Below are 27,452 nucleotides of genomic sequence, written 5' to 3'. Positions count from 1 at the left end.
TTATGCTTCGGCTGTAGGAAGTCTAATGTATGCTCAGGTATGTACGCGTCCGGATATTGCGTACATTGTTGGGATGTTAGGCAGATACTTAAGCAACCCTGGTATGGATCATTGGATAGCAGTCAAAAGGGTTATGAGGTATCTTCAGAAAACAAAAGATTACATGCTCACATACAGAAAATCAGAGAAATTAGAGGTCATTGGGTATTCGGACTCTGATTTTGCTGGATGCCAAGATAGCAGGAAGTCTACATCAGGCTACATTTATATGTTAGCAGGAGGAGCTATATCATGGAAAAGTGTCAAACAAACACTAGTAGCTTCCTCCACTATGGCAGCAGAATTTGTAGCTTGCTATGAGGCATCCAATCAGGGAATATGGCTGCGAAATTTTGTCACGGGACTGCGCATTTTGGAAAATGTTGAAAGACCACTAAGGTTATATTGTGACAATAAATCTGCAGTAATGTATTCCAATAACAACAGGAGCTCAACTAAGTCAAAACATATTGACATTAAGTTCCTGGTTGTGAAAGAAAGGGTACAGAGTGGACAGATATCCATAGAGCACATTGGGACAAACTCCATGATAGCTGATCCTCTTACTAAGGGACTGCCACCTAAGGTCTTTCATGAGCATACTGCTCATATGGGTGTGGTATTATTTGAGGATATTATGTTTTAGTGGGAGTTTGTATTTGTGGTGCTTTATGTTTGTTTGTATTGTCTGATCAGAATAAAGTTTTCAGTTAAGACACTCTGTTACATTATGTTTGGTTTTGACCTCACTAAGGAGGACCAGTTGAAAATAGACATGTACTGATCACATTGCATGTAATTTTCATGCTGCACATCCATGATTGATCTATATCTTTTGATTGTATTGGTATATGTGACCATTGATGGGTCGAGTCACGATAAATGTGACGAATGCCGCTTTGATCCTATATTGATATAGTCAATGGACGAGATTGTTCGGAAATATCATTTCAGTGATAGCAATTTTTGAGCTCATAAGGTTATACACAGTTTAAGGAATCATATGGTGCCCAAGTGGGAGATTGTTGGATTTAATCTAATAAATCTATTTGTGGGCACATATGATTAATCAATGTGTATTGCTATCTTTCAGAATAACCCACTAAAATGATCAATTAAGTTGGGTTAATTTGGTATTTAAATAAGTCATGGGGTTATATGTGCAGATACCAGGTTGTAATTGTAATTTATTGAGGGGCTAAATTACAAAAGTACAACATCTATAAATAAGGGGTTATGGTCCCTAACCTAGGGTTACATTCTCTAATTCTCTACACCCCATCTAGCTAGAGAAATTCGGTTTTAGAGAGAACCCTAAGGTTAGAAGATCCAACACCCAAAATCAAGATCAAGCAATGGATTCAGGTATAAGCTTCCGCTCTTTTAGATCCTTGTTAATCTATTTGAATTAATCATGGCTATATGGTTTTAGATCTCAAGTTTTAATTTAGATCTAACACAAAAGTGACGTCAAATCTATTATCCTAATGATTAAAAAGTTTACAACTATATGAGTCTATGACCAACATATATTCAGATATTTTGAATACAAATGTGGGTATTTTTCACTACATATTTGTATTTGTAACTAAATATTATCGGAATATATATATACACACACACAAAAGGGAATGTTCATGGTTATTTTCATCGACAAAGCAAAGTTAATAGTATTTTTGCAGAACAAAATCATTTAAATTTCATTGTAAACTTTTAAAACTTACATTATATAAAATTCAGATTCCCATAACCATGGTACATCTGATGCAATATTTCGTGTCAAAAACACTAAACATCGTAATTAAAACATGGACATTAGCATTTGTTTCCCTCCCAAACTCTTTTCTCTCCCCTAGACTACATCCCCTATATACGGTCTCGTAAACTTCTTCTTGAGGTGGGCCCTGGGTTGTTGACTGGATCCCCTATATACGGTCTCGTAAACTTCTTCTTGAGGTGGGCCCTGGGCTGTTGACTGGATCGTGAGCAGGAACAGAAAAGGTAGGCGATGGGGTGAACGTTGGGCCAGCAACTAGAGCACGAGCAGGAGCAATAGATGGACTAGGCTTTGGGCTAGGAAATGGGCCAGGTGCAGCGCCGGAGCTCCGAAGCTGAGTCATTGCCTGATTAGGGTCCGACCAACGAACATGGCAGAGGTCTGGAAGTTGTATTCCTGTTTGCAAACAAAAACCAAGTATTACCATAAGAGTCAGAAAAATGATTAATTAAAAAAAATCCACCTTAACGTTTTTTTTATTATATAACTTTCATCCCATTTTGATTTATTCTAAAAGTAATAAAAGATTTTATTTCAAAAAGATGGTTATTTTCGATTACCCAACCTTGTATATTAACGTTGACATCGTAGAAAAAACATAAATTTTAAAGAAAATAAGACAGAAGCTTAAGCAACTAAAAAAACAAACTATTTTTCATCTACCTTCACCAGCTGCAAGATTATAATAGAGATCAATAATATTAGCGCAATGCTGAAAGCACTCCGGGGAGCATAATCTATCCAGGAACTGAGGCTCAAGCAGCGCATCGGATGAAATTCCCACCGAATTCCTTTCAACTCCACAATCTCTTATACACTGGTCACTCTCAACATGATCGAAGATTCTCCCGACGCCAATCTCTGACGTCTGACATTTGTACTCCGTTCGTCCGTCATCACGTCGATAGCTCTCCAAGACGCATCTTTTTGACGACAAGGAGACGGCAAATGCACATTGATCTTGTGGCAAATCCTCACATATTACACTAGCTGTAGAATGCGAAAACAATTAAACACGATTATTTCGAGAGATCGATAAATGCGTCGCTTGTACATACCACATGTCGATGGGATGAAGAGAAAGAGGGAGAAGGTGAGGACCAAGGGCATACTAGCCATCGTGTTCGGGCTCTCTTTGTGCAATTTCATCCTTAGATTTTGTGATTTTGTTCCTTGGTTTTAGAAGGAATGGGAGGGGAAAGAGGGAGCCTTTTGTTAAGGAGATGAAGAGGTTTGCCTTGTATGAAGGCATCCAAATTTAGGAGAGGCCGATAATCTAGGACTTTAATTGGTAAGATAAACATACGTACGGACTTGTGTTCTCTTTGTTTTAGATCATATATCTAATAGTTACAGCTATTCCCTACGATGAATACAATCCATAGAGATCGTGGTGCTCGTCGTGTTCGAACTGACACGGTCTCTATTGGATTTGCGTTCGCTGGTTACTTACGCCATGTTCCCTCATGCGCATCAGTAATTGGGCCTAACCAGGCCAAATTACTTGATATCGTCAAATAGGCCCAACAAACAACAGGAAGCAAAACTTCCAAGACGGCACCGGTACAGAACCAAAACTTCCAAGACAAAAAAAAGGAAGCAGAGCATCACACGAGCTCTGACCATCAACGAACTCCACATCCATGGCCACTGCCACAATCTCAACCCAACTCCTCTCTAAACTCACCTCCTCCCAGTTGATCTCTCGACTCTCAAGCAATTCTGTTATCACCAAAGAGAATCGCACAGCACAGTGCTGCGAGAGTTCATTGCGCTGCTGTTGAGACTGCAGCATCTGATGCAGAGACAAAGAAGGATAAGAGCACTTATGAGCTGCAGACTTTGACGACATGGTTATTGAAGCAAGAGCAGCAAGGGATTATCGACGCAGAGCTCACCATTGTGCTATCAAGTATTTCCATGGCATGCAAGCAGATTGCTTCATTGGTGCAGCGAGCGGGCATCTCTAATCTTACGGGTGTGCAGGGTGCTGTAAATGTACGAGGAGAGGATCAGAAGAAGCTTGATGTTGTCTCCAATGAGGTCAGATCTTTGAACATTTTATTGTTACAAACGAATAGATCTCAAACAAGCTCATTCCATAGTTTTCCTTCGTAGACTCAGAACACATGAAATAGCAAGTTTTTCGGTACATATGAGCGTGATTAATTACAAATATGTCAAAATGAACGAAAATGAGCAAATATCGTTGATTATTGCCCGTAAAATCGCAAATTTTGCATTACGCTTAGTTAATCTTTCTTGGGTTGAAACAAACAAACATAGACCAAAATCATGGGTTAAGCAATAAAAATCGTAAATTTGTAAGTAGTCATTAATCATTGCCATTGGGTCAAAACGATCAAAAGTTAATGAAAATTAATAAAAAATGAGTTACCTGACAAAAATCACGAATTTCTAAAGTACACATAATTAGTGGACATTAAGTTGAAACACAAAAAATGTCGTTTATAACACATGAAAATTGTGATTTTCGTAGTGTACACCTAATTAATTGTCATTAGGCCCAAAAAGACAAAAAAGGACAAACTTCGTGGGTTTGAAGTCCATGAAATTTGTAAAAATCATTGGTTATGCCCATGAAAATCTTAATTTTTGAAGCACGTATAATTACTTGTCATTGGGACGAAACTAACAAAAATTGCCAAAATTATGGATAATGATCCATCAAAATCGAGAATCTTGAGTATTATTCAAAATAATTAGCATTTGGTTGATTAAAAAATAATGGACAAAAATTGTGGGTTACAGTTCATGAAAATCGCAAATATTAAATTCAAACAATCAATTGCTATTTGGCCGAAACAAACAAAGATGGACAAACCATATAGTCCACGAAAATCACAAATGTTGAAGTAAGTATATTTATTTTCCATTGGGTCAAAGAAAGAAATTTGAAAAAAAATTCATGAATTTCGAAATATGCATAATTAGTTGTCATGTGGTCAAATCCAATGAAAATAGACAAAAATTATAGATTATAGCCCATGAAAATTGTAAATTTTTAAGTATCAAAATTGCCAAAATCGTGGCTAATATCCCATCAAAATTCTAAATATTGAAGTGGTCATAATTAACTATCGTTGGATTAAATGAAATAGATGGACAAATTTGTGAGTTATAACCCATAGAAATCACAAATAAATATTGAAGTCCCCAATATTTATTGTTATTGAGTCAAAACGAAAAAGGACAAAATCATGAACCATAGTCCATGAAATCGCGAATGTTGATGCGCAAATAATTATTTGCCATTGGGTTAAGGATGAAAATTAAGAAAAATCATGAATTACAACCCATGAAATCACAAATTTTATAGTACGTACAATTACTTGCCATTGGTACGAAACAAACAAAAATTAATAAAATCGTGAGCTATAACTCATCAAAATCATGAATTTGTAAGTAATCATAAATAATAGCCAGTAGGTCGAACAAACAATAATGGAAAAATATCATGGGTTATATAGCTTATGAAAATTGTGAATATTAATGTTTACACAATTAATTTATTGAGTCGAAACGAACAAAAGAGGACAAGACCCATGGACTATAGCCCATGAAACTCATGAACATAAAAATACTTATATTTATTTGTCATTTCGTCGAAAAAAATTGAAAAAAATCACGGGTTATAGCCCATGACAATTGTAACTTTTTATGAAAGACAATGTTATTTGTTATTGGATTAAACTAACAAAAATAGACTAAAATTGTGGATCATAATAACATATGAAAGTCATGAACTTTTTCATACATGTGATCAATTGTCATAATTAATTGCCAATGGGTGAGTGAATGACAATGAACAAAACTCATTGGTTATAACCTATGAAAATCACGAGTATTTAAATTTGCACAATTACTGACTACTAGGTTGAAACAAATAAAAATGGAAAAAATCATGGACTATAAACCACAAACAATACGAATTTCATCGTATGCATACTTATTTGTTGTTAGGTCAAAGAAAGAAAATTGGTAAAAATTATAGGTTAGAACCCATCACGAATTTTGAAGTACGTATAAATACCTGTCATTGGGACAAAATGAACAAAATTACCAAAATCATGGGTCATAACCATCAAAATCGCGAATTTATAAGTAGTAGTAAATATTGTTCTTGGGCAGAATGGATGATAATTGACCAAAAACGTGGGTTATAGCCCATGAAAATCGTAACTATTGATGTTCGCACTTTTAATTGCTATTGGGTTGAAACGAACAAAATGGACAATAATCATTAACTATAAACCTGTGAAATCACAAATTTTGAATTACATATATTTTTTGACATTGGGATGAAGAAAGAAATTTGATAAAAACTGTGGGTAATAGTTCATAAAACTTACAGTTTTTATGAAACAAAATTTACTTGTAATTGGGTCCAAAATTGACATAAAATCCTTTGTTATAGATAATGAAAATTGCATTTTTAAGAAATAAAACTTAATTATGATTGGGTTGAAAGCAACAAAAATTAACAAAAATCATAAGTCATATCCAGTAAACTATGTGAATTTTAAAGGTACGCATAATTAAATGTCATTTGTCCAAACAAACCAAAAATTTGACAAAACAATCATGGCTTATCCCATGAAAATTTCTTATTTTGAAGTACATATAAGTACTTGTCATTAAGATAAAACAAACAAAAATTACCAAAATCATAGGCTATAACCCATAAATGGCAATTTTTGTAAGCATAATTGATTAAAATAGGCGAATGAATGAATGGACAAAAATCATTGGTTACTCATAAATACATGACTATTTAAGTTTGTACAATTACTTACTATTAGGTCAAAACGAACAAAAAATGACAAAAAAACATGAACAATAGTCCATAAATATCATGAATTTTACTGTTGGGTCGAAAAACAAAATTTGATAAAAATTATGGATTATAGTTCATGAAAATCGCGAATTTTAAAGAATGTATAAATACTTGACATTTGGAAGAAACGTACAAAATTACCAAAATCGGGGATCACAATCGTGAATTTGCAAGTAATCATATATAATTATGATGGGTCGGATGAATGATAATAGAAAAAAATCATGGATTATAGCTCATGAAAACCACGACTATTGATGTTTGCATAATTAATAGTGATTGGGTCGAAATGAACAAAAATGGATAAAAATCATGAACTATAGCTTACAAAAACCACAAATTTTGAATTACACATACTTATGTCATTAGGACAAAGGAAGAAATTTTGATAAAAATCACAAGTTATAGCTTATGAAAATCATGAATTTTGAAGTGCATTAGGACGAAATGAACAAAATTCACCAAAACTGTGGGTTATAACCCTTCAAAATTGTGAAGTATTGACGTTTAACCAATTAATTATGATTGGGTTAAAAACAAACAAAAATGGATAAAAATCATGAACTATAGCCAAAGTTACATACAAACTTCGTCCAGGCTGTCATATCTATGTCCAAGAGTTCTCGTATCCGTATCCATGTCGGACGCTCCTTGGACACTTATATATGAACATTTATTCAGATGTTTACTCAATACATAACACATGTTTTAGGTTACAACAAGCCTCGTGATACACTTTTAAAACATATATCGTAGACTTACCTCAAATTTATACAACACGTTGGACTCAAGAATGATTCGTTTGAGCAAATGCCTAGTTCATACGTATGATTTTAGATTGTTTGGATATCTAGTTCAAAACACAAGTGGTATGGCAATTTATTATATACTCAATAAAGAAACATAAAAACGGTATAAGAATTTTAGTTCTCATAACATGTGAATCCAAAACAATATCAATTTCATATAGATTATTAATTTTACTATGTATGTATATAGTGGTGTCCCCGTATCCTAACCTTTACAATTTTTCCATATCCCGTATCTGCACCCGTGTCCGTGTCCGCACACGCACCTGTATCCATGCAACATAGACTATAGCCTATGAAAACCCATGAATTTCGAATTATGTACACTTTTTTATCATTTGGATGAAGAAAGAAAATTGATAAAAATCAAAGATTATAGCTTATAAAAATCGTAAAATTTGAAGTACGAACAAATACTTGTCATTGGGACGAAATGAACAAAATTTACAAAAATTTTGGTTTATAACCCTTCAAATATGTGAATTTGTAAGTAGTTGTAAATAATTATCTTTTGAGTAAAATAAATGATAATAGACAAAAATCGCGGATTATAGCCTACGAAAATCGCACCTATTGACGTTCACACAATTAATCACTATTGGGTCGAAATGAAAAAACGGACGAAAATCATGAGCTGTAATCCATGAAAATCATAAATTTTAAATCGCACATTTATTTGTCATTAGGACAAAGAAAATTGATAAAAAACCATAGGTTATATAGCACATGAAAGTCATTTTTTATGAAAAAAAATTAACTATCATTAGGTCAAAAAATAAAAAAGAAATCTTTTGTTATAGACATTGAAAATCATGAATTTTTACAAAATAAAACTTAATTCCCATTGGGTCAGAACCAACAAAAATTACTAGTTAGCAACTCATAAAATTCACAAATTTTGAAGTATGCATATTTAATGATAATAGACAAAATTCATGGTTTATAGCCCTAGAAAATCGCGACTATTTAAGTTTGCACAATTACTTACTACTGGATTGAAATTAACAAAAACGAACAAAAATTATGGATTATAGCCTATAAAAATCACGAATTTAAAAGTAAGCATATTTATCGGCAGTTGGATAGAACAACGAAAATTCATAAAAATCATTGGTTATAGCCTATGAAAATTGTAAATTTTATAGTGCGTATAAATACTTAGCATTATGACGAAATGAACAAAATTTACCAAAATTGTGTGAATTTGCCAAAAGTCATAAATAATTGTCCTTGGTCGAATGAATGATAATGGACAAAATATTGTGAGTTATCGCCCACGAAAATCTCAACTACTGATTTTGCACAATTAATTGCTATATCGCCCACGAAAATCTCAACTACTGATTTTGCACAATTAATTGCTATAGAGTCGAAACAAATAAAAATAGAAATGAATTTCGAATTACTCATCTTTATTTGCCATTGGGACGAAGAAAGAAAATTGATAAAAATCATGGGTTATAGGCTTATATGCCACCAAAATCACGGACTTTGAAGTACGTGTAAATAGTATCATTGGGACGAAAGGAATAAAATTTACCAAAATCGTTGGTTATAGCCCATCAAAATCATGAACTTGTAAGTAGTCATAAGTAATTGTCCTTGGGTCGAATAAATAGTAGTGAAGAAAAATCATGGATTATAGCCCATGAAAATCGCGACTATTGATGTTCGCACAAGTAATCGCTATTGGCTCGGAACTAACAAAATTAGACAAATTATGAATAATAACTCATGAAAATCATGAACTTTGAATTGCATATTTATTTATCATTGAGGCGAACAAAGAAAATTGATAAAAATCATGGATTATCACTTATAATTTTGAATTTTGAAGAACATATAAATACTTGCTATTATGATGAAGCAAACAAAATTCACCAAAATCATGGGTCAAAACCCATCAAAATCATGAATTTGTAAGTAGTAGTAGAAAATTGTTCTTAGGTAGAATGAATGATAATAAACAAAAATAGTGGGTAGAATGAATGATAATAGACAAAATTAGTCCATTAAGATCGCACCTATTCATGTTTGCACAATTAATTGTTATTGGGTCGAAACAAACAAAAATGGACAAAAATCATGAAGTAGAGCCCATGAAAATCACAAATTTCAAATTACATGTATTTATTTGTCATTGGGACGAAGATAGAAAATTGATAAAAACTATGGGTTATAGCCCATAAAAATTGTGGTTTTTGTTGAAAGAAACTTTAAGTTTCATTTGGTCAAAACTACCAAAAATAAACTAAAACCAATTGTAGGCCTAATGCAAAGAACATAGCAAACATTGTGCAAGTTTATGTTTCACTATTGAATATGTAAAGTACAATCAAATATCAGTCTGAAGAAATTTCAGAACAGAACTTGCTTAAACCTAATGCTGAAGTTTACTAGTTTTTGAAAGAGTTGTTCAATATAATATTGATGACAATCATGACATGCACAGTTGTATATACAATTAGCTGTCCTTTTATAAGACTTACTACAGCGGTAGTTTTCCTTCTTTAGGATTAGTGTAGATAACTTAAACTCTGTGTGTGCGTGCGTGTGTATGTGTACAAATTTAATCAAAATAGATTATGATTTCATCTTTTAAGCAAACCAATGTTAATCAAAGCTTAATAACATCATAAAAGAAGAGCAAACAACCCCTGAAGAAGTATGCCAGATGTTGAACAAGACTAACCAACTCAAAATATTGCACTTCTATCAAAATGCATCTATGCTAAGTTGCTAGCACATTTTAAACGTGCAGGTTTTTTCAAATTGCCTAAAGTCCAGCGGGCGAACAGGGATAATTGCATCAGAGGAGGAAGACGTACCAGTGGCAGTCGAAAAGAAAGCTACTCCAGCAACTACATTGTGGTCTTTGATCCCCTCGATGGATCTTCTAACATCGATGCTGCTGTATCAACCGGATCCATCTTCAGTATCTACAGCCCCAATGATGAATGTCTTGCTGACATTGATCAAGACAGTAATGTAAGCAACTAATCATTTTATTCAGAGTCATTTGCGATTTACACAAAAAAGAAATTCACACTTTCAACTTCAAAACCCAAGAGTTTTGTTTTCGCAATTTGATACCCCGAAGCGTAAAAAAGCTGACATTGGTCTTTGTTCAAGAAAGTCAACATAGAAAAGTGAATGAGAAACAAATTTTCTTACCAATTTTAGTTTTTCGTGTTTGGGTGAAGTAAGGAACAAAGTTAGGGCTTAATTTGGGGAATCAAATTGTCAAATTGATGTCAATTTAAAAACTTTTGCGTATCAAATTGCCAAAATAGAACTTCATGGGTATCAAAATTAAAACAGAGAGAGAAACTCCGCGGTACTAAAGTGCAAGAACCCTTACATTTGCGAAGAACATCAACTAATTATTTAAGAAAAAATATGTTGCAGCTTGATGAAACAAAAGAAAGATGTGTGGTAAGTGTATGCCAACCGGGGAGCAATCTTCTTGCTGCGGGATACTGTATGTACTCAAGCTCAGTAATATTCGTTCTGACAATAGGAAAGGGTGTATACGCCTTCACATTTGATCCCATGTATGGGGAGTTTGTGCTGACACAAGAGGAGTTGAAAATACCGAAGGCTGGAAAGATATACGCCTTCAACAAGGGAAACTACATGCTATGGGATGAGAAACTGAGGAAGTACATGGATCATCTTAAGGACCCAGAGCCTACAGGGAAGCCTTACTCAGCTAGGTATATCGGGAGCCTGATCGGCGATTTTCACAGAACACTGCTCTACGGTGGAATTTATGGGTACCCAAGGGATAAAAAGAGCAAGGATGGGAAGCTAAGGTTATTGTATGAGTGTGCTCCGATGAGCTTTATTGTTGAACAGGCCGGAGGGAAGGGGTCAGATGGCTACGGGAGGATACTGGATATCAAGCCTACAGAGGTAAATAGAAACCATCCACAACTTGCTTCGCCAAACTCAGTCTCAATACGGTACGATCTCCAATTTAACGACACGCTGCAATTTTCAAAATGGTCCCATCAAACTCAGGCCCGTATGTTTTCTGAGCCCTGTTTTTCAAAATCGACCTCTTTTTGGCCTATTGACCAAAAAGAGGTCTATTTTGTTAAATATTTAGCAAAAGTGGTCTATTTTGCTAAATATTTAGCAAAAGTGGACTATTTTCAAAAATTCCCTTTCTTAATTTTTATAAACAAGATATTTGCCCTGAGATCATAAGTTCAAATGCTACCAAAAACTTGGAACAGGCATGGGTAACTTCAACATACAACGATCATTTTATTTTAGATATTAATGCAATGGATCTCTTCTCTTATCCATCTAACTTCTACGCGTTTATCGACGACAGATTCATCAGAGAGTTCCTGGCCTGATCATCTCTCTCTCTCTCTCTCTAATTTCTTCATGTTTATCCAACTATAATACCTAACTATTATTTTATTGCTACAAATAGACGCGTGGATCTCACCTCTTTGAATCGCGATCAATCTCCCCTCTTTGAACCAGCCTTGGGCCTCTGATCCCCCAGGCTTTTCCAAGCCTCCCACACCCTGCGTGACAAATTCCATTCGGAATCGAACTCAACAACGAGGGAGCTGCAGTCGATCGGAAATGTTGAGATCTGAAACCGGAAGGAACTGCGCTGCTTCGAACATCTTCTTCTTTGGACCCGCTCCGATTTCTTTGGGTCCGCCACGTCAGCAGCAGCAGGAGCAGGAGCAGGGGTCGAGGAGCTCAGGGCTCCGAAGGGATTGACGGAAGAAAACAAAAGCTTCTCCATCTTTCGCTGCTCCGCTCGCCAACGCTGTCGTTTCCCTTTCCCCTCCTCCCCCTCCCCCGAGGAGGATCCTCTCAGGCTTCACGGGTTTAGCGAGCAACAAGCCGAAAAGGCCCAGTTTGTGGCCCATCTATTGTTAAAATGGGTCAAAATAGGCCGAAGGGAGGGAGAGCATGGGATAAAACGTACACAACGTGGGCCCATTTCTGCGGATTGCTCGCCTCTCTGCAACTCTGACCCGCCGTATAACAATTGTGAAGTAGGAGGTGCATAAATAATTCACTTCTTTTATTAAGGAGATATCTACCTCACTGGTAGACCGGCTAATTTTAATTCTACTCCGCAACATGAATCTTCTTCCAGAGTTGGGAGAAGAAAACAGAAAAGTTTAGAAACCACGGTCACATATCTCAACCAATGCTGACTCTCCCTGAAAGCAAAAACGCACGGATTTCCACAAGAAATTTACACTATGCTCATTCAGTGAGAAAAACAAAAGCTGACAATTTCAGGAAATCCCATTTCCCACCCCCAACAGAGGGCACTCATAATAGAAGAAATAAGAGGTCATACACCAAATTTATGCCAATCCAACAGCATAAACCATACTAGAAACCATCTCACTCATAATAGAAGAAATAAGAAGTCATACACCAAAGTCAAAACATATATATTCCCATGACATACCAATATCCTAAACTAAGAACAGAACAGAACAGAACAGAGCAAGCAAATTGTAGCCCATACAACAACTTCCAACAACAAATACGAAGTAATAATACTCGGAGCATAAACTGGCAACAGGAAGTTGCAGCAGCGGGCGGAACTCACTGCTCATACATCTCTTCTCCAACATCCTCATCCTCATACTCTTCTTCATCAGCAGTCGCATCCTGATACTGCTGATATTCCGAAACCAAATCGTTCATATTACTCTCAGCCTCGGTAAACTCCATCTCATCCATACCCTCCCCAGTATACCAATGCAAGAAAGCCTTCCTCCTAAACATAGCAGTGAACTGCTCACTTACCCTCCTGAACATCTCCTGAATCGAAGTCGAGTTCCCAATGAAAGTCGAAGCCATTTTCAACCCAGTGGGAGGAATATCACAAACAGTCGATTTCACATTGTTAGGAATCCACTCAACAAAGTACGAAGAGTTCTTGTTCTGGACATTGATCATCTGTTCATCGACTTCTTTGGTGCTCATTTTGCCTCTGAACATGGCTGAGGCTGTTAGGTATCTACCGTGTCTTGGGTCAGCAGCGCACATCATGTTCTTGGCATCCCACATTTGTTGAGTGAGCTCGGGTACTGTCAGAGCTCTGTATTGCTGGGAGCCACGGGAGGTCAACGGAGCAAAACCCACCATAAAGAAGTGAAGACGAGGGAAAGGGATGAGGTTGACAGCCAGCTTGCGGAGGTCAGAGTTCAGCTGACCAGGGAACCTGAGGCAGCAGGTTACTCCAGACATTGTTGCAGAAATCAGATGATTTAAGTCTCCAACTGTTACAAGGAATGACAAATACAAAGTGAGACAAGTATCTCTAAACAAGGGTTATTTGCCGATTTGGCACAAATGTTTATCTATTTTATTAGCATGTATAATCCTGGCCCTCTGACGCCGTGTTTTTCCCCATTAGATTTCATTAAGGTATCAGGCGATGGTCAAAGTTAGATGTTTGCTACCTAGTGATTCTAACTTGAGTTCTCACATATGGCCTGATACATCGGGTATATCTGAAAGTAATGCTTTAAACAAAGAGATATATCACAGATTTGAAAGAGGTTTTGCTTACAGCTGGGCGTTGTGAGCTTGAGGGTCCTGAAGCAGATGTCATAGAGAGCTTCATTGTCCAGGACCATACACTCATCAGCATTCTCTACGAGCTGGTGAACTGATAAGGTTGCGTTGTAAGGCTCCACCACCGTGTCTGAGACCTTGGGAGAAGGGAAGACTGAGAATGTGAGCATCATACGATCAGGGTACTCCTCTCTGATCTTTGAGATGAGCAGGGTTCCCATCCCCGATCCTGTTCCACCTCCAAGGGAGTGACATACTTGGAATCCTGAAATTTTACCAAATAGCAAAGTTTAACCGGATGAAATGGCTAACCATACATTAACAGATAAAAGATACCAATGTGCATCAACAGGGAAGGGTCTACTTGCGTTACCGATTCATTAAAATAATAGATTAGACCATGTTCAACATATGCACTCCCCATGACTCCAACATTTCCCTTGGGAGCACAAATTTGAAAGACAGTACAAAGTTTTACAGAGACCATTGAGCATCATCAAAGCGTAGTCCGAAACTTATGTTAATGTTTCATAGCATGAATTTATTAAGACGCTATTTGTTAAACCTACAGTACTGTTCAGCAAAAGGTAAAAATATCATACACCTCACAAATAGCAGCATAGACCTCATAAAACCACACAAATACCTTAATACGTAACAAAATTCAGAAAACCGAGTGAAGATCTAAGCAGTCAAATCATCAAACGCCTTGAGCGCAATTAATCGAAAATTCTAAATGCCCGAACCGCGATATAATGCATCAATTTTTAGAGATATTAACTGGATGGTGACAAAATTTAAACATCAAGCTACTTCAAAACGTGAATTCACGCCAAAGTAAGAGCAAGTGCAGCAAGCTCCCAGTTAGGAGTCCTAGTCAGCAAGCTCTCAAGAGCTCTCAAGCATTTTAGATTAAAAAATTAACAAATTAAGTTTTGGGAGGCACTCCTTTTTTTATGGAGCTCCAACAAGCTCCTAGTTAGGAGCTCCAACAATATCAAAAAACCCCTCTTCTATTTTCATAACTCAACGGTAAAAATTTTTTTCACTCAATGGTTCATTTTCTACCCTCAACGGTTCATTTTTTCACTCAGTCTCATTTATTACACTCAACTGTTCATTTTTTCACTCAACTGTCATTTTCATTGTGAATAAATTCCTCTCAACAACGCCAAATCCCCAATTAAAAAATAAACTTCATCCTCTCCCTTCGACAGACAACTCCACCCCCAAATCCTTTCCTTCGACCGAACCCAACCCCAAATCATCTCCGACCCGACGCAACCCCACCCCAAATCCACTTCGCCGCCATCATCTCCGACCCGACCCGAACGCCGCCATCATCTCCAGCGTCGGCATCATCACCATCGTCATCGGCACCCCAGTCTGAGGCCTCTTCGCCGCCAGAATCATCCCTGCGCTCCACAAACTGGTAAGGGGTAGTTTTGAGGGGGGTTTTTGTAAATTTTTGGCAGTTGGGAGCTCCCAAGCGCTCCACAAATTTGTGGAGCGCTTGGGAGCTCCCAAGCTCTCAATGTCCACGTCAGCCACATAGGCCTTGAGAGGGGGCGCAAGGAGCTCCTTGGGAGCTTGCTGGAGGGCTTACAAACTTGACTTCTGCCACATAGGCCTTGAGAGGGGGTGCAAAGAGCTTGCTGCCCTTGCTCTAAGAACATACAAATACCAAAGCACGTGACAAAATATCAAACACCTTGAGAGCATCAATTCAAAATCCTAAATATCTAAGACGACTTACAACACACCAGATCTTTCAGATCTAAATCCGACAGTACCAAAAATTAAGCATCGAACTGCTTAAAATATCCATAATACGCCTACGCCACCCAAAATCACACAGAACTAATAAGCATGTAAGTAATCATACCAAAAAAATATGAACATATCTCAACTTCAGGTCTAATCATTTCGAGATCTAGCAAAGAAACCATACCTTGCAAGCAATCACAATTCTCGGCCTCCTTCCTCACGACATCAAGAACCGAATCAATGAGCTCCGCGCCCTCAGTGTAGTGCCCCTTGGCCCAGTTATTCCCAGCCCCGGACTGGCCAAAGACAAAGTTATCGGGCCTAAAGATCTGGCCATACGGCCCGGATCTGATCGAATCCATCGTCCCCGGCTCCAGATCCATCAGCACCGCCCTCGGCACGAACCGGCCGCAGCTCGCCTCGTTGTAGTACACATTGATGCGCTCGAGCTGCAGATCTGCGTCTCCGGTGTATCGTCCGGTCGAGTCGATGCCGTGCTCGGCGCAGACGACCTCCCAGAACTTGGCGCCGATCTGGTTCCCGCATTGGCCCCCTTGGATGTGGAGGATTTCCCTCATTTTCTTTTGACGAGATCTGGAGGGCGAGGGTAGTTAGGGTTTTTCCTGTTTCCCCTTTTTCGCCTTGAGGACGGAGGGGTAGGGGGAAGGGAGCGACTGGGGCAAGTTGAGGGGGAAGGGCGGGGTTATATAGCGAGGGAGTGGGGTTTGGAAATGGACGGCTGGGATTTAGCGTGGGGAACGGTAGGGAGAGAGACGGTAGGATGCGGAGGGAATTTGAATTTCGAATTTTGAATTTTGGGGGGTTATTACAGCTGGATATTAGTAACGGACGGATAGGGAGCAGGAGGATGGATGGTCAAAGCAGCGAGCGGTTTTAGCTGGAAAAGTGACTAAAATAGGCTTTTGGCCGGATTATAAAATTTGGTGCTCCTAAAATATAATTTTATTTAATTTTTATTTAAAGGGCAAAATTGTAATTTTCGATCAATATTTCTTACCCCCGGATCAGACCCGTGTCTTCAACCTCCGCTTCCTGCTCTCCGAATCCTCCAGCCTCATCAAAGCAACTGCTTCTAGAAACCGCGACGGCGATCTCGGAGAGCAACCTCGAGGTCGCCGCCGCGAATCTCGCCGCCCTAAAACGCGCGGGGAACCCCCGCGGCGACCCAGACCAAAGGCTGGCCTTAATGATGATCTCCGCTCTAATCGCGCGCATAAACTCGCCGCCGTCGGCGACCCTAACCCCGCCGGCTTCAGAGCTCTGCAGTCTAGAACACCAAACAGCGATCCAGATGCTCTACGACGCTTCCCCCATCTTCAAACTCGGCCACGTGGCGGCCAACTTCGCGATCCTCGACGCGGCAAGAGATCACCCGAAGATCCACATCGTCGACTTTGATCTGAGCCAAGGAGTCCAGTACGCTTCGTTGATTAACGCCGTCTCCGAGAGATCCCGTCACCGCTCGCTCACGCTGCTAGTGAACATAACTGCCGTTTGCGACCCAACTATGCCGTACAATACTCCGAGCACGGTCAACAACCTGAAGATCATCGGCGACAAGATCGTCACGCTGGCAAGCCGGTTCGGAGTCCCGGTCCGGTTCAGCGTTTTGAACCGGAGGGCGTCGGAGCTCGAGCGGGCGTCGCTCGGGTGCGAGGCCGGCGAGTGCTTGGCGGTGTATCTGTCGTTCGCTCTGTCGAGGATCGCCGACGAGAGCGCTTCCCCGGCGAACCCGCGGGACCAATTGCTCCGGCGAGTGAAGTCTCTCGGAGCCGACATTGTCAAGCTCGTCGAGCAGGAGATGAACGCCAACACCGCGCCGTTCGCGACCCGGTTCGGTGAAGCCTGCGGTCACTACGGCTCGGTCCTCGATTCGCTCGACGCGACGATGAGCCGGGACGATCGGGGCCGGTTCAGGATCGAGCGTGCGCTCGGTCGAAAGGCTAGCAACTCTGAGAAGGGACACACCTTTGTCTTGAAGGCAAGCTGCAGTGGCTAAGCCAGATGGTCCTGCTCCGATGATAATGGGTCCAGGAACCCAAAATTGCTTCGGAGTTGATTCCACATATCCAGCAAGTGGCTCATTAAGATTGAATTCTAGAGCTGCGCACGGGTTTTCGTTTGTAGATTAGTTGGCTATAGAGGAGTAAGCAACTGATGACTTGGAATCAAGGAATATTGTAGGAATTGCAAGTGGGTTTCAGATTCTGAGGCTAAAATTCTATTGCAAACTGTGGTGGCTTCAGTTGTGATTGCAGGAAATAAAGGCGGCATGAGGAAGACGGTGGCAAATAATCTAAATATAACTGCCCCTCAAAACCAAATAAATTACCAATTTGGGTGTGGTACTTCACGAAACCGATCATAGCGTTTTATGGGGAAATAAGAGAGCGACAATATCGGACACTAATTACCATTTGTGCCATGGGTACTCCAAAATTGATTTTTTGGAGCACCGAAGTTGTCAGCTTATAAAAATTGGTGCGATGAATAGTTAAACCAGAAATAAAGGGCAAAAAGGTCAGCGCCAGAGAAATTATAGAAGGAGATTTAATTATGGAAAGTTGTTAATTAGGCGTGATGACAAGTTTTGATGACGGCTTTAGGAGAGTTGGATTTGGTTGAAGAAATTTGTTAATCATGTACGGCTTCATATCTAGCAAAATGTTCGCTTGTTCCTCGTCAGAAGATTAGGGGCATAATATCTTTTGAGTCATGTATCGGCTGTTGTTAATGTCCAGCAATATGTTCACTCTTCTCCCTTGTTCTGTTTTAATGGTAGCTCTATAGTTTTTTCATATTAGTCCCTTACATCTTTAGAATTTTGATATTAGTCGATATGATCTCTGAAGCTTACCATAAAGAATATCCAAGGAAAATGAGTTGAAACATGAACAAGATTTCAAGAACCAGGTGACTGAACTCCACGGGCTTCTATGGAGTTCAACTTAAATAGTTGATCAGAGAACCAACAAGTTCTCGATTAGTGCATCCACTTTCAGCACCAGCCAGTCTTGGTATCTATGTAAAGACCATCAAATCCTTCTGTGAGATTGAAAGCAAGAACTAGTTCAGGAACGCAACCTTAGTAATTTCAGAGATAAATCCTTCGTAGCAGATAAAAGATTTTTATACTAATGGAGATGATGAAATAAAGCTGACGTAAAGGATGGAAGAAAGGGAGCCTAAGAAATGAAATTACTCGAGTTAGATTAGTTCCGAAGTAACCACTGACTACTCTCGATGATTTCCAGGTGAGTTCTCATTTCAACCTTAAGAGAGTTAGGAAATGAATGTTGTTGGGGCTTACACAAGTGGGGGGTACTTTGGCAATTAGACACCCATGGTTAGTCTGATTGGGAGTTTTCAGTTTTGAATGGAAAAATTAACAGAATGACTGATATTAACACAATAATAAAAATTGAGGGACTAATATGAACATATGAAGATTTGAGGGACTATGTCAAAATACCCATAACGTAAAGGACTAATATCTAAAAATATCGTATCAGATATTCCTCCTTTCAGAGGTTTGTGCTCTGACAGCATATACCCTATACACACGCGTGCGATATCCTCGCCGGTAATTGAGATCATGCTCAAACACGCATCAGCAAATACATAAAACCTTGCAACTTTATCAGATAAGAAGATATTGGCCCTAAAACATTTGAGAATTTTCTAATTGTAGCTGCAACTGTGCCAATCTGAGCGATAATCATAATGGGGAGCTAACTTCCTAAGACAAAACGGTGAACGTTAGGCATCAGTTATTGCAAAATTGAAAATGAAGAGCAAGCATCATCGCCCACGCATTACTCCCAACATTCGATCAAGAATCCAAAATTACATCAATTTCAATGCGACACATTCTAGTCGCCATTGGCAAGTCACAAGGTATACATCGGCAAGTCACAAGTGGAATACCGCATGAACTTCCGACCAAAACAAATGGTATTACAAGTCTTGGAAATAGATTTGCAAGTAAAATTCACTTTATTAAGGTCAACTATTACAACAGAGTCTGCTAACAACGACAACAATTAACCTCAACAATTAACCACGCCTGTCTAAAGAATAAATACATACAAGAAAAGGAAAAGGATAAAAACTTCACCACAACACTTAGGACTAGACATTTGCGAGCACATGTTGCACACAACTCCTGAGAACAAACATTTGAAACACCCAGAAACAAGCTAATGCGAACAACCACATCAGATCCAGAAGTTTCAGGGTCAATCTTTGTTTCAGCAGTAGATTACAGAGCCAGAAGCAACAATCTGAGAAATATAAAACAAAACCAAACCAAAAAGAGAGAGGGGTAGAGAAATAGGGAAAAGGCTTCTATGATGGCGTGTAAGTCATAGGTAGCAGGATGGTGAACTGCATTTTATACATGTATTTTGGGGTAGTGAACAAGGATGTATTCATGGCTAGAGAAAAGAAAGAAGGAAATACTTCAAGTTATCCTTCTTACACTGTTTCAAACTAATCTCTTCACTTAATATACAGGGGTGTCTGATTTCCTGTAGCAATTTTTACTAGCATGTATGATTTACCTAGAAATAAATGTACTAACGGTACATTCTTACATTGGACAGACGTCTTTGCATGGAAGTAGAAGTCTAACCAACAATTGGAAGTTAGGAAAGTTTGGGACAAAAACTAGCAATTGACATAAAAAATGCTATCAAGCGGTTATCAAAGGATATACAAATTATCATATAGTTCCTACTAATTAGCAGGCAAGTTCCTTGAAGAAAGTATATACTAACAGAAATCAAACAAACGCGTTTTTGGAATAATCAGTAAGAAGGCATCTCCAACATTCACCTTCTTACTGAAGGAAGAAAGACCCATTTCTAGGGCTTTATAGCATAAAGCTCGCCTTCTTACTAAAGAGAGATCGACCCTCTTCCAGCGCTTTATAGCATAAAGCCAACGGTAACTAATAGAAGAGAATGAGCATTAGTGCCCATCAAAAATCCCTTCTAGAGGGAGAACCAATAAAAAGTTATCAGGAGATAGACAGCTTACTTAATATTTCAATAAAGTGAAGTGGCAAGGCCTCCTAGTCTTGATATTGAAGTATATTATTAGTCTTAACCAATTGAACAAAAACTAAAAGCAAAATGGATTGCATGCCATACAGATGCCACTAAGAACTAATCTGTTCGCGTCGTGTTTATTGAACTCTTTTCATGGTTTACTATCAACACAATTCGTGTTGCATAGTTAACCTTCAAATTATTTGAATTACAGGAAAAAATGAGGGAAGAGAGCAAGAAATATACATGGTTACTTATCAGTTAGGATTTGCCACAATGATCATTGAGGTCACTATATAACAATGAAAAACATGACAACTAATATAAGAATCAAGGAGTACCCTATAAGCACTTTACTTCTATGGAATGGAGCATTCACAATTTTAGTTAAGTTTAACAGTAGACAATTTATGGGATAAAAATTTAGAAGCCATTGCAAGTACATTCAGCATTTTTGTTTTCCATGACACCAGTACTGACATGAACAGTAAATGTTAGATAAATACCCAAGACTAAATTTCTACTCAATACAAACTTCAGTCAGACGTCCAAATATGGAAGTTTCTTTAATAGTGAAATTTGCACAGCTAAACATTGTTCTACACAGTCCTTGATGCTAATAGAAATCTACTCCATGTATGTCAGTGACAGGTAAGGAGCACTTGCACGCTCCTCAAGGCTAATTTATAAGTCTGTCACGTACAAAGTTGTGTAAAATGATTTATTACTTAGAACCATTTGTTTAAGATACTCAATTCAAGTATTGTGGGCATCTTATGCATGAAGTCAAAACTAACTTACTTTTCTTTAAACGACGAGCTAGAACACCTTCAACTATCAAACATGATTCACCTATGACTAAATCTATAGACTTGCATAAAAAGAGACCTATAATTTTCTTAAGGTGGCCTTAATTAATTATTTTAAGCTAAACAATTTTAATAAACTACATACCTATCTGACAAACTTTCGCTACTAAGCCCTTTTTAAATAAACTATAATGCTCACTGTTATTGGAGATGCACTCCATCCAAGTATGTTGTGTTCTCAGATCCAGTGTAGTAGCAAGTTTTTAAAAGAAAAAAAGGATCTCATTCCGATGACATTAAGCAACAAATATATGAAGCAAATATTAGTATTCTCAGCATCAGAAAAGAGTAATTGTCAATCTAATATATGGCTTAATATCAGGAAAGAAACCCTTAACTTTGGACGATTATCAGATAATCTCCCATAACTTTCAAAACCTTAGAGAACTCCCTTAAGTTTAGAGAAAACCACTTTTAATAAGATTTTATCAGGAAACCCTGACAAAAAATGCGAAGGTTTTTTCCCTAATAAGCCCTAACCTTTGGGGCTTGGGGCGCTATCGAACCATAAAAAAATAATATGCTGAAAATGTCGAGAATAAAATACTGTATAAGCAAGTTAACAGTTCTCGGAGAAACACTCTACCTAACCTGATATTGGCAAAGTGGAGAAACCTCCTGACCCTCCCAGGAAATACCTGTAAAGGAATAAAGTTTACCCCTAACCAAATGATTAAAGTGCAACTGACATCAATGGTCAGAGAAGGTCAACGGCATTGCTAAAGGGGCGTGCCTAGAAACAACTCATAGGAAAGATCGGTTATAGTAAACAAGCATATAGTGTACAAAGCTGAGTATAAGTATCCACCAAAAATTGTTGCCCTTTCACAGCGTTTTTTTCGTTTTTTTTTTTGCACTAAGTTCAATGAATACGGAACACAAGTTAAGAATTGTGCAGTCGGAAGTATAAAAAATGGTGGATCACAAGGCTCATAGAGCAAGTGTCCATCAGCTTGAGGTTCCAAGAGGCCAGAAACCAGTCATAAAGGAGGGAGATTTGATAGGGATTTACATGAACACTATGCTTGTATTACAACTGAGTTGCATGGATACAGGTACGGATGCGGGACACGACAAATTTGTAAAAGGTAGGGTACCGTGACATGGCTGAAACTCATAGGTTGTAACTTACGTCTGAGCTAGATACGCAAAGAACCCTTTAAAAATTTTACTTCTTAAGGCTGAGACAAACTTGACCCTCGTGCAACAAGTTCCTAAATGAACGCGACGTGTAGGACATATGTCCAAAAATTAAAGAATGTAGTGTATAACTGAGTACACTATTGAAATCTGAATAAATGTATACATATGTTTAAGGAGTGTCCATGAACTGATGGGTGAAACTCATAGGTTGTAACTTACTTCTGAGCTAGATATGCATATTTGGAATGTAGTGTATAACTGAGTACACTATTAAAATCTGAATATATGTATAGATATGTTTAAGGAGTGTCCATGAAATGATGGGTATGGGTACAACAGATGTCAGGTATGGGTACGGCTTCATGACAGATGTACCTAGGTAATTACAATGTTCTCGCAATGCTACAAAAAAGTTCTGCTCATCTGCAAATTGTACCATCCTACAACGCAATATCTTATCCTAAAGTGTATTACCTTTCTACCTTAAAATTTTCAAGGAAGAGAACAGGTTTTGTGGTTTCGGGGGATCGACATAAACTTAGAGCTATACCATAAACCCAGTGCAGATAATAACCTTAACCACATTTCTTTATTCAAAATTTCAAGAAAAGCTCAGCTTAAGCTTTAAACAAGAAGTCAGTCCTCGCACGGTTAACTTGCATGATCACGATTAAGCTTGGATTCTACGTAGCTGACAATTGAAACCTAAAGCCTGCCTGATAACTCTAATAAACAGTTCAAAGACTTTTATAGTTCCAATAAGCCTGTAAAAGATATATAACAAGAGACGAGAGTTAAATTTTAAGCCTGTCTTGATTCAGAAGTTAAATTACAACATGTGTATCTTAGAGAAAATAACTACGTAATAACTATACTTAAGATGAGGAGTAATCAAGTTTATACAAATCTAAGAACAATTTTGTTATTGACTACATAGCCACTCAGGACTACTTTAAAGTACCTAACAAATCATCAGTCAATTTCAATATAGATTATGTAAATGCCGAAAAATCTAATAGTAGAATGCTAGCCCGGACCAGAATCACCAAGGAGTTTGTGGTGTACAGTCTGACGAAAGATGGTTTGAAAATCAATTCAACTAGGTAGATATGTGTTAGATGGTTCTGACGAAAGATGCTAGCCCGGACCATTACTCTGTGTTAGATGGGAAGTGATGAAATTGATCATTGCTGGGAAGTAGCGGGTACAATGTTAATCTGATGAAATCATTAATAAAAATGAAATTGGCCAGAAACTACCATAACCTAGAAGGTAGATGTTAATCTGATGAAGACTCGTCAATTTGGCAATCCTGTTTTGTTTGAAATTAGAGCTATGAACATATCAACACCCATTTCACGTGGCTAAGACTATAGCATGAGAGAGGACCAAAACTAGACATGGGAGCTTAGGTCTACTATTCCAATTCAGCTTAGATAGGCTTCATACAATGGCCATATAAAATCTTCAGTTAAATAATCCAAAAGGGAAACAAAATTCAAATCCCAGCAGTGCAACAAGTAAAAGGGAGCATAACTAGTATAACACAACTACCTTCAAAAATCCAATAGCAGGCAAAGATGCAAATAATGTGACAGTTTCAATATTTCATTTAAAAGAAAATGAAAACTTCAGTTCATATACCTATATGATGGAAGAGACTGGGAAATGTTGCAGGACTCGGGTGTACAAATAAATTTCTGTAAGGAGACAAGACAGCAGTCAAATAAGTGTGCAGAAACTTCCAAAATCAAAAGAACTGCTTTTACAATCCGCGAGACAATTATGAGATAATTAGAACTCATTTTGACTTTAGATATGGGGTCAATTTGGTTTTCAAACAACACAAAATAATCTATATTAGATTTTGAGATACAATATTCACAAGTTGTTGACAAGTACACCAATTCACTATTGTGTACTATTTGAACTCAAACTAGACTGTAACGTGGCGACAAAGTCCTAAGTATAAGTCAAAGTGGCCTAACCCAGTAATTTTGTCACCTCTAATCTAATGTATTGGATGAACAATTTGCCATTTTGCATAAAACATGCAGTTGTACTTCTCATTCATGGACACTACTACTACAATCATCTCGTTGATATCTGAAGAATAGCAAACAATTCATAAAATTGTCTTCGTTGATTACATCTCCATGTTATTCTTTGTCTAACCACATCATGTCAGTCTTGTCTCACCATCATCACTCACATGTACATTCTTTTTTCCATCTCACTACCGTATTGCATGTGAATTGGAGAGACAGGACTAATTCTTTGTACAAGATCATTTGTGGATCCAACACAAACCGGTATAACAATAAGTGTAGTGCATCAACCATAAAGTCCCAAGATAGCATGATGGTACAAGTTATTGCATCTGTGAAGCATGTGTCTGCAGAGCCGCATCTCGAAGGAAACATATTTTATCAATACAAACCAGATAAAGGTTGACTTGTGGGCTCCCCATTGTCAAACTTAAAATTTTGATTTCAAATAAGATATAAGTATTTCAATGCATGTCATGCATGCATGATATTAAACCTGGGGGAGCGTTGTAGTTGAATGCTCAAGCAAATGAGCAGTTTGTTATCTTTTTTTATTTTTATTTATTATTATTATTTTTTTATTTTATTTTTTTTGGATCCAAGTTTGAGGGCATTTCCATTGATCTTCCAAGGCATGAGGGCATTTCCACTGGATTTTTTTCAAGGATGGTGTCATTTTCTTTTTTCAAAGTACGAGGGCATGCTTGGTATTCTAAAGATGACATTTATACAAACAGAAAGTGGGGCTCTTTATAAATAATAGTATGTGCATGATCCTACAGTCAAACAAAGGACTCTTGCCACTTAGCAATTAAGTATGAGACCAAATTGACCTGGCAGCATTAACATCAAGAAACTTCAAAGAGAACAGCAATGAAGATGTAAATTGATATACTGGTTTGGAATCCGCAGAGGTCATTACTCCAAAACTTACTTAGCTCTTATTCTTTTCTATAATAAGGAAGTACCTCTTCAGTTTCTGTAGATCCAAATACCAGTAGGATGTATAGGACGCAAGTTTTGGGATTACGACATCAAGATAGAAAAGAAAGCCCGTGTTTGCAAGATTTCAGTCTCAGCAACAGCAGTTTATGCGAAGACAAATGTGATTGCTATGTGGATTACCTTCAGAGAGCTGGAAAAGGAAGCAGGTTTAGGATCAAGGCTTTTCATATATAACATTACAAAAGTTTAGTAATGGCTCAAACGGAGCTGACAACTAGGGATGAACCCCTTCAACGACTTCTACTCGGTCTCCTTTAGGATTTAGGCCTTGCGACCTCACAAGCACCTGCAATGATCTGAGCTGGAACACTAGAGAAGATACTCAACATGTGGTGAACATATAAAAATGGAAGACAGAGAGCCAGTTGTCCCTATAACACAAAATAACCAAACCGTTATCTGTTTAGTTGGTAAAACATCTGATAAAGTTACTTAATATAGTCTATGAGCTATTATAATACGAAACACAATATAGTCTACAATTACTAAATGGCCTTCAATTCCCCTACTTTATTCTTTAAATTCCATTACTTCATCTGTCCCTTATTCTCCTTAACAGTTTATGTCTTCCTATTTCTTCTATTCAAATGCATATGTTTTTGGTGCAAATACTCAAACCACAAACCAAAAATGCCTATAGTCAAAAACCTTCCACCAGAGATGATATTAATTTCCATTGTATACATCATCTTTCTTGATTTCATTTTTAACTTGAGATGCCTTGAAACCTGAGTTCTCCAGGGTACCGGTCTAAGACACGTTATGCAAAGTCAAAATGAGTACTTGTAACGTAAAAATAGATTCCAACATTTCCAGCTCAAGATGCTGCATCATTAAAATTTTGAAGCTAGTTTTCTTCTGTGTCAGAACAAAGGAGCCCTAGGCTCACATGTAAGAAACTTCGCAATATGATAAAACTAGAACTCTACACAACGAAAAAAATCTAGTACAATGTTTACAATGAGACAATACAAGGAAACAGTTGCGCAACAACATAAAACCCCTACAACTATTAAATGGGTGTGAGGTGAGATATCATTTTAACAAATGTCCAAGAGGAAATTTACTTATTAGTAATGTTACATTAAGCGCTGGGCGCTTCTAGACATCAAACTTGGCGACCAGAGCTTAGTCGCCTAGGCGGGCGCCTAAGCAGTTTCTGGGTGATACCAACACTGTTAACTAAATTGCTTGGTTTACTAATTACAATAGCTCTTTGTATGTTTATACTTCTCAACTCAAATTATAAGTTCATCTCAACAGTGAAAAACTCATTCTCAACTCAAATTACTGTTAACTTATAAGTTACTGTTAAGTTTAAGTTAACAATACTTAAACTTACGTTTACTGTTAACTAAAATATTATTAACTTAAGTTTATTGTTTACTTAAACTTAAGTTTACCATCAACAAAAAACTTAATATTAACTTAAACTTAAACTTAAACTAAAGTTTGCTATTAGCTTAAACTTAAGTTTAACTTGAACTTA

The 27,452-nt window shown here is 37.7% G+C and overlaps 4 protein-coding genes and 1 long non-coding RNA gene across 5 annotated transcripts; 2 read left to right on the top strand and 3 right to left on the bottom strand.

Annotated features, from left to right (window-relative positions):
- Positions 1,932-3,806, bottom strand: LOC109821309. The gene is made up of 4 exons (XM_020387497.1): positions 3,715-3,806; positions 2,875-3,611; positions 2,480-2,806; positions 1,932-2,212 (listed from the first exon to the last, which is right to left on the bottom strand). The coding sequence occupies exons 2-4, from the start codon at positions 2,963-2,965 to the stop codon at positions 1,965-1,967; spliced, it is 666 nt and encodes a 221-aa protein (XP_020243086.1). The 5' UTR covers positions 2,966-3,611; positions 3,715-3,806; the 3' UTR covers positions 1,932-1,964.
- On the top strand, positions 3,518-11,850 carry LOC109821963 (fructose-1,6-bisphosphatase, chloroplastic-like; the record flags this gene model as incomplete). The annotated part of the gene is given in 5 exon segments (XM_020388117.1): positions 3,518-3,859; positions 10,245-10,325; positions 10,328-10,471; positions 10,892-11,398; positions 11,725-11,850. Coding segments are annotated over 5 exon segments (1,200 nt in total), but the record flags the coding sequence as incomplete, so codon positions are not given.
- Positions 12,838-16,404, bottom strand: LOC109821308 (tubulin beta-2 chain-like). Its single transcript, XM_020387495.1, has 3 exons — positions 16,011-16,404; positions 14,055-14,324; positions 12,838-13,761 (listed from the first exon to the last, which is right to left on the bottom strand). The coding sequence occupies exons 1-3, from the start codon at positions 16,402-16,404 to the stop codon at positions 13,082-13,084; spliced, it is 1,344 nt and encodes a 447-aa protein (XP_020243084.1). The 3' UTR covers positions 12,838-13,081.
- On the top strand, positions 17,034-17,846 carry LOC109821962 (scarecrow-like protein 8). The gene has a single exon (XM_020388116.1). It carries the CDS (start codon positions 17,034-17,036, stop codon positions 17,844-17,846), a length of 813 nt encoding a protein of 270 aa, XP_020243705.1.
- LOC109819411 lies at positions 19,880-27,110 on the bottom strand. Its single transcript, XR_002241530.1, has 2 exons — positions 24,555-27,110; positions 19,880-22,405 (listed from the first exon to the last, which is right to left on the bottom strand). It is a non-coding gene; the product is annotated as an uncharacterized LOC109819411 (long non-coding RNA).

The sequence above is a fragment of the Asparagus officinalis genome, chromosome 8 (genome assembly GCF_001876935.1).
Source record: "Asparagus officinalis chromosome 8, Aspof.V1, whole genome shotgun sequence".
Taxonomy (NCBI): Eukaryota; Viridiplantae; Streptophyta; class Magnoliopsida; order Asparagales; family Asparagaceae; genus Asparagus; species Asparagus officinalis.
Note: the sequence above shows the minus strand (reverse complement) of the source record. Positions and strands in the feature narration are given on the sequence as shown.

What these genes read in the sequence shown, in the direction of transcription:
- LOC109821309 (XM_020387497.1), bottom strand. Translation starts at nt 2,965, where the DNA reads ATGAAATTGCACAAAGAGAGCCCGAACACGATGGCTAGTATGCCCTTG. An exon ending in CTTCATCCCATCGACATGTG is followed by an intron (nt 2,807 to 2,874) that starts GTATGTACAAGC and finishes CGCATTCTACAG; the next exon opens with CTAGTGTAATATGTGAGGAT. An exon ending in TAATCTTGCAGCTGGTGAAG is followed by an intron (nt 2,213 to 2,479) that starts GTAGATGAAAAA and finishes GTTTGCAAACAG; the next exon opens with GAATACAACTTCCAGACCTC.
- LOC109821308 (XM_020387495.1), bottom strand. Translation starts at nt 16,404, where the DNA reads ATGAGGGAAATCCTCCACATCCAAGGGGGCCAATGCGGGAACCAGATC. An exon ending in GAATTGTGATTGCTTGCAAG is followed by an intron (nt 14,325 to 16,010) that starts GTATGGTTTCTT and finishes GTAAAATTTCAG; the next exon opens with GATTCCAAGTATGTCACTCC. An exon ending in CAAGCTCACAACGCCCAGCT is followed by an intron (nt 13,762 to 14,054) that starts GTAAGCAAAACC and finishes TCCTTGTAACAG; the next exon opens with TTGGAGACTTAAATCATCTG.
- LOC109821962 (XM_020388116.1), top strand. Translation starts at nt 17,034, where the DNA reads ATGATGATCTCCGCTCTAATCGCGCGCATAAACTCGCCGCCGTCGGCG.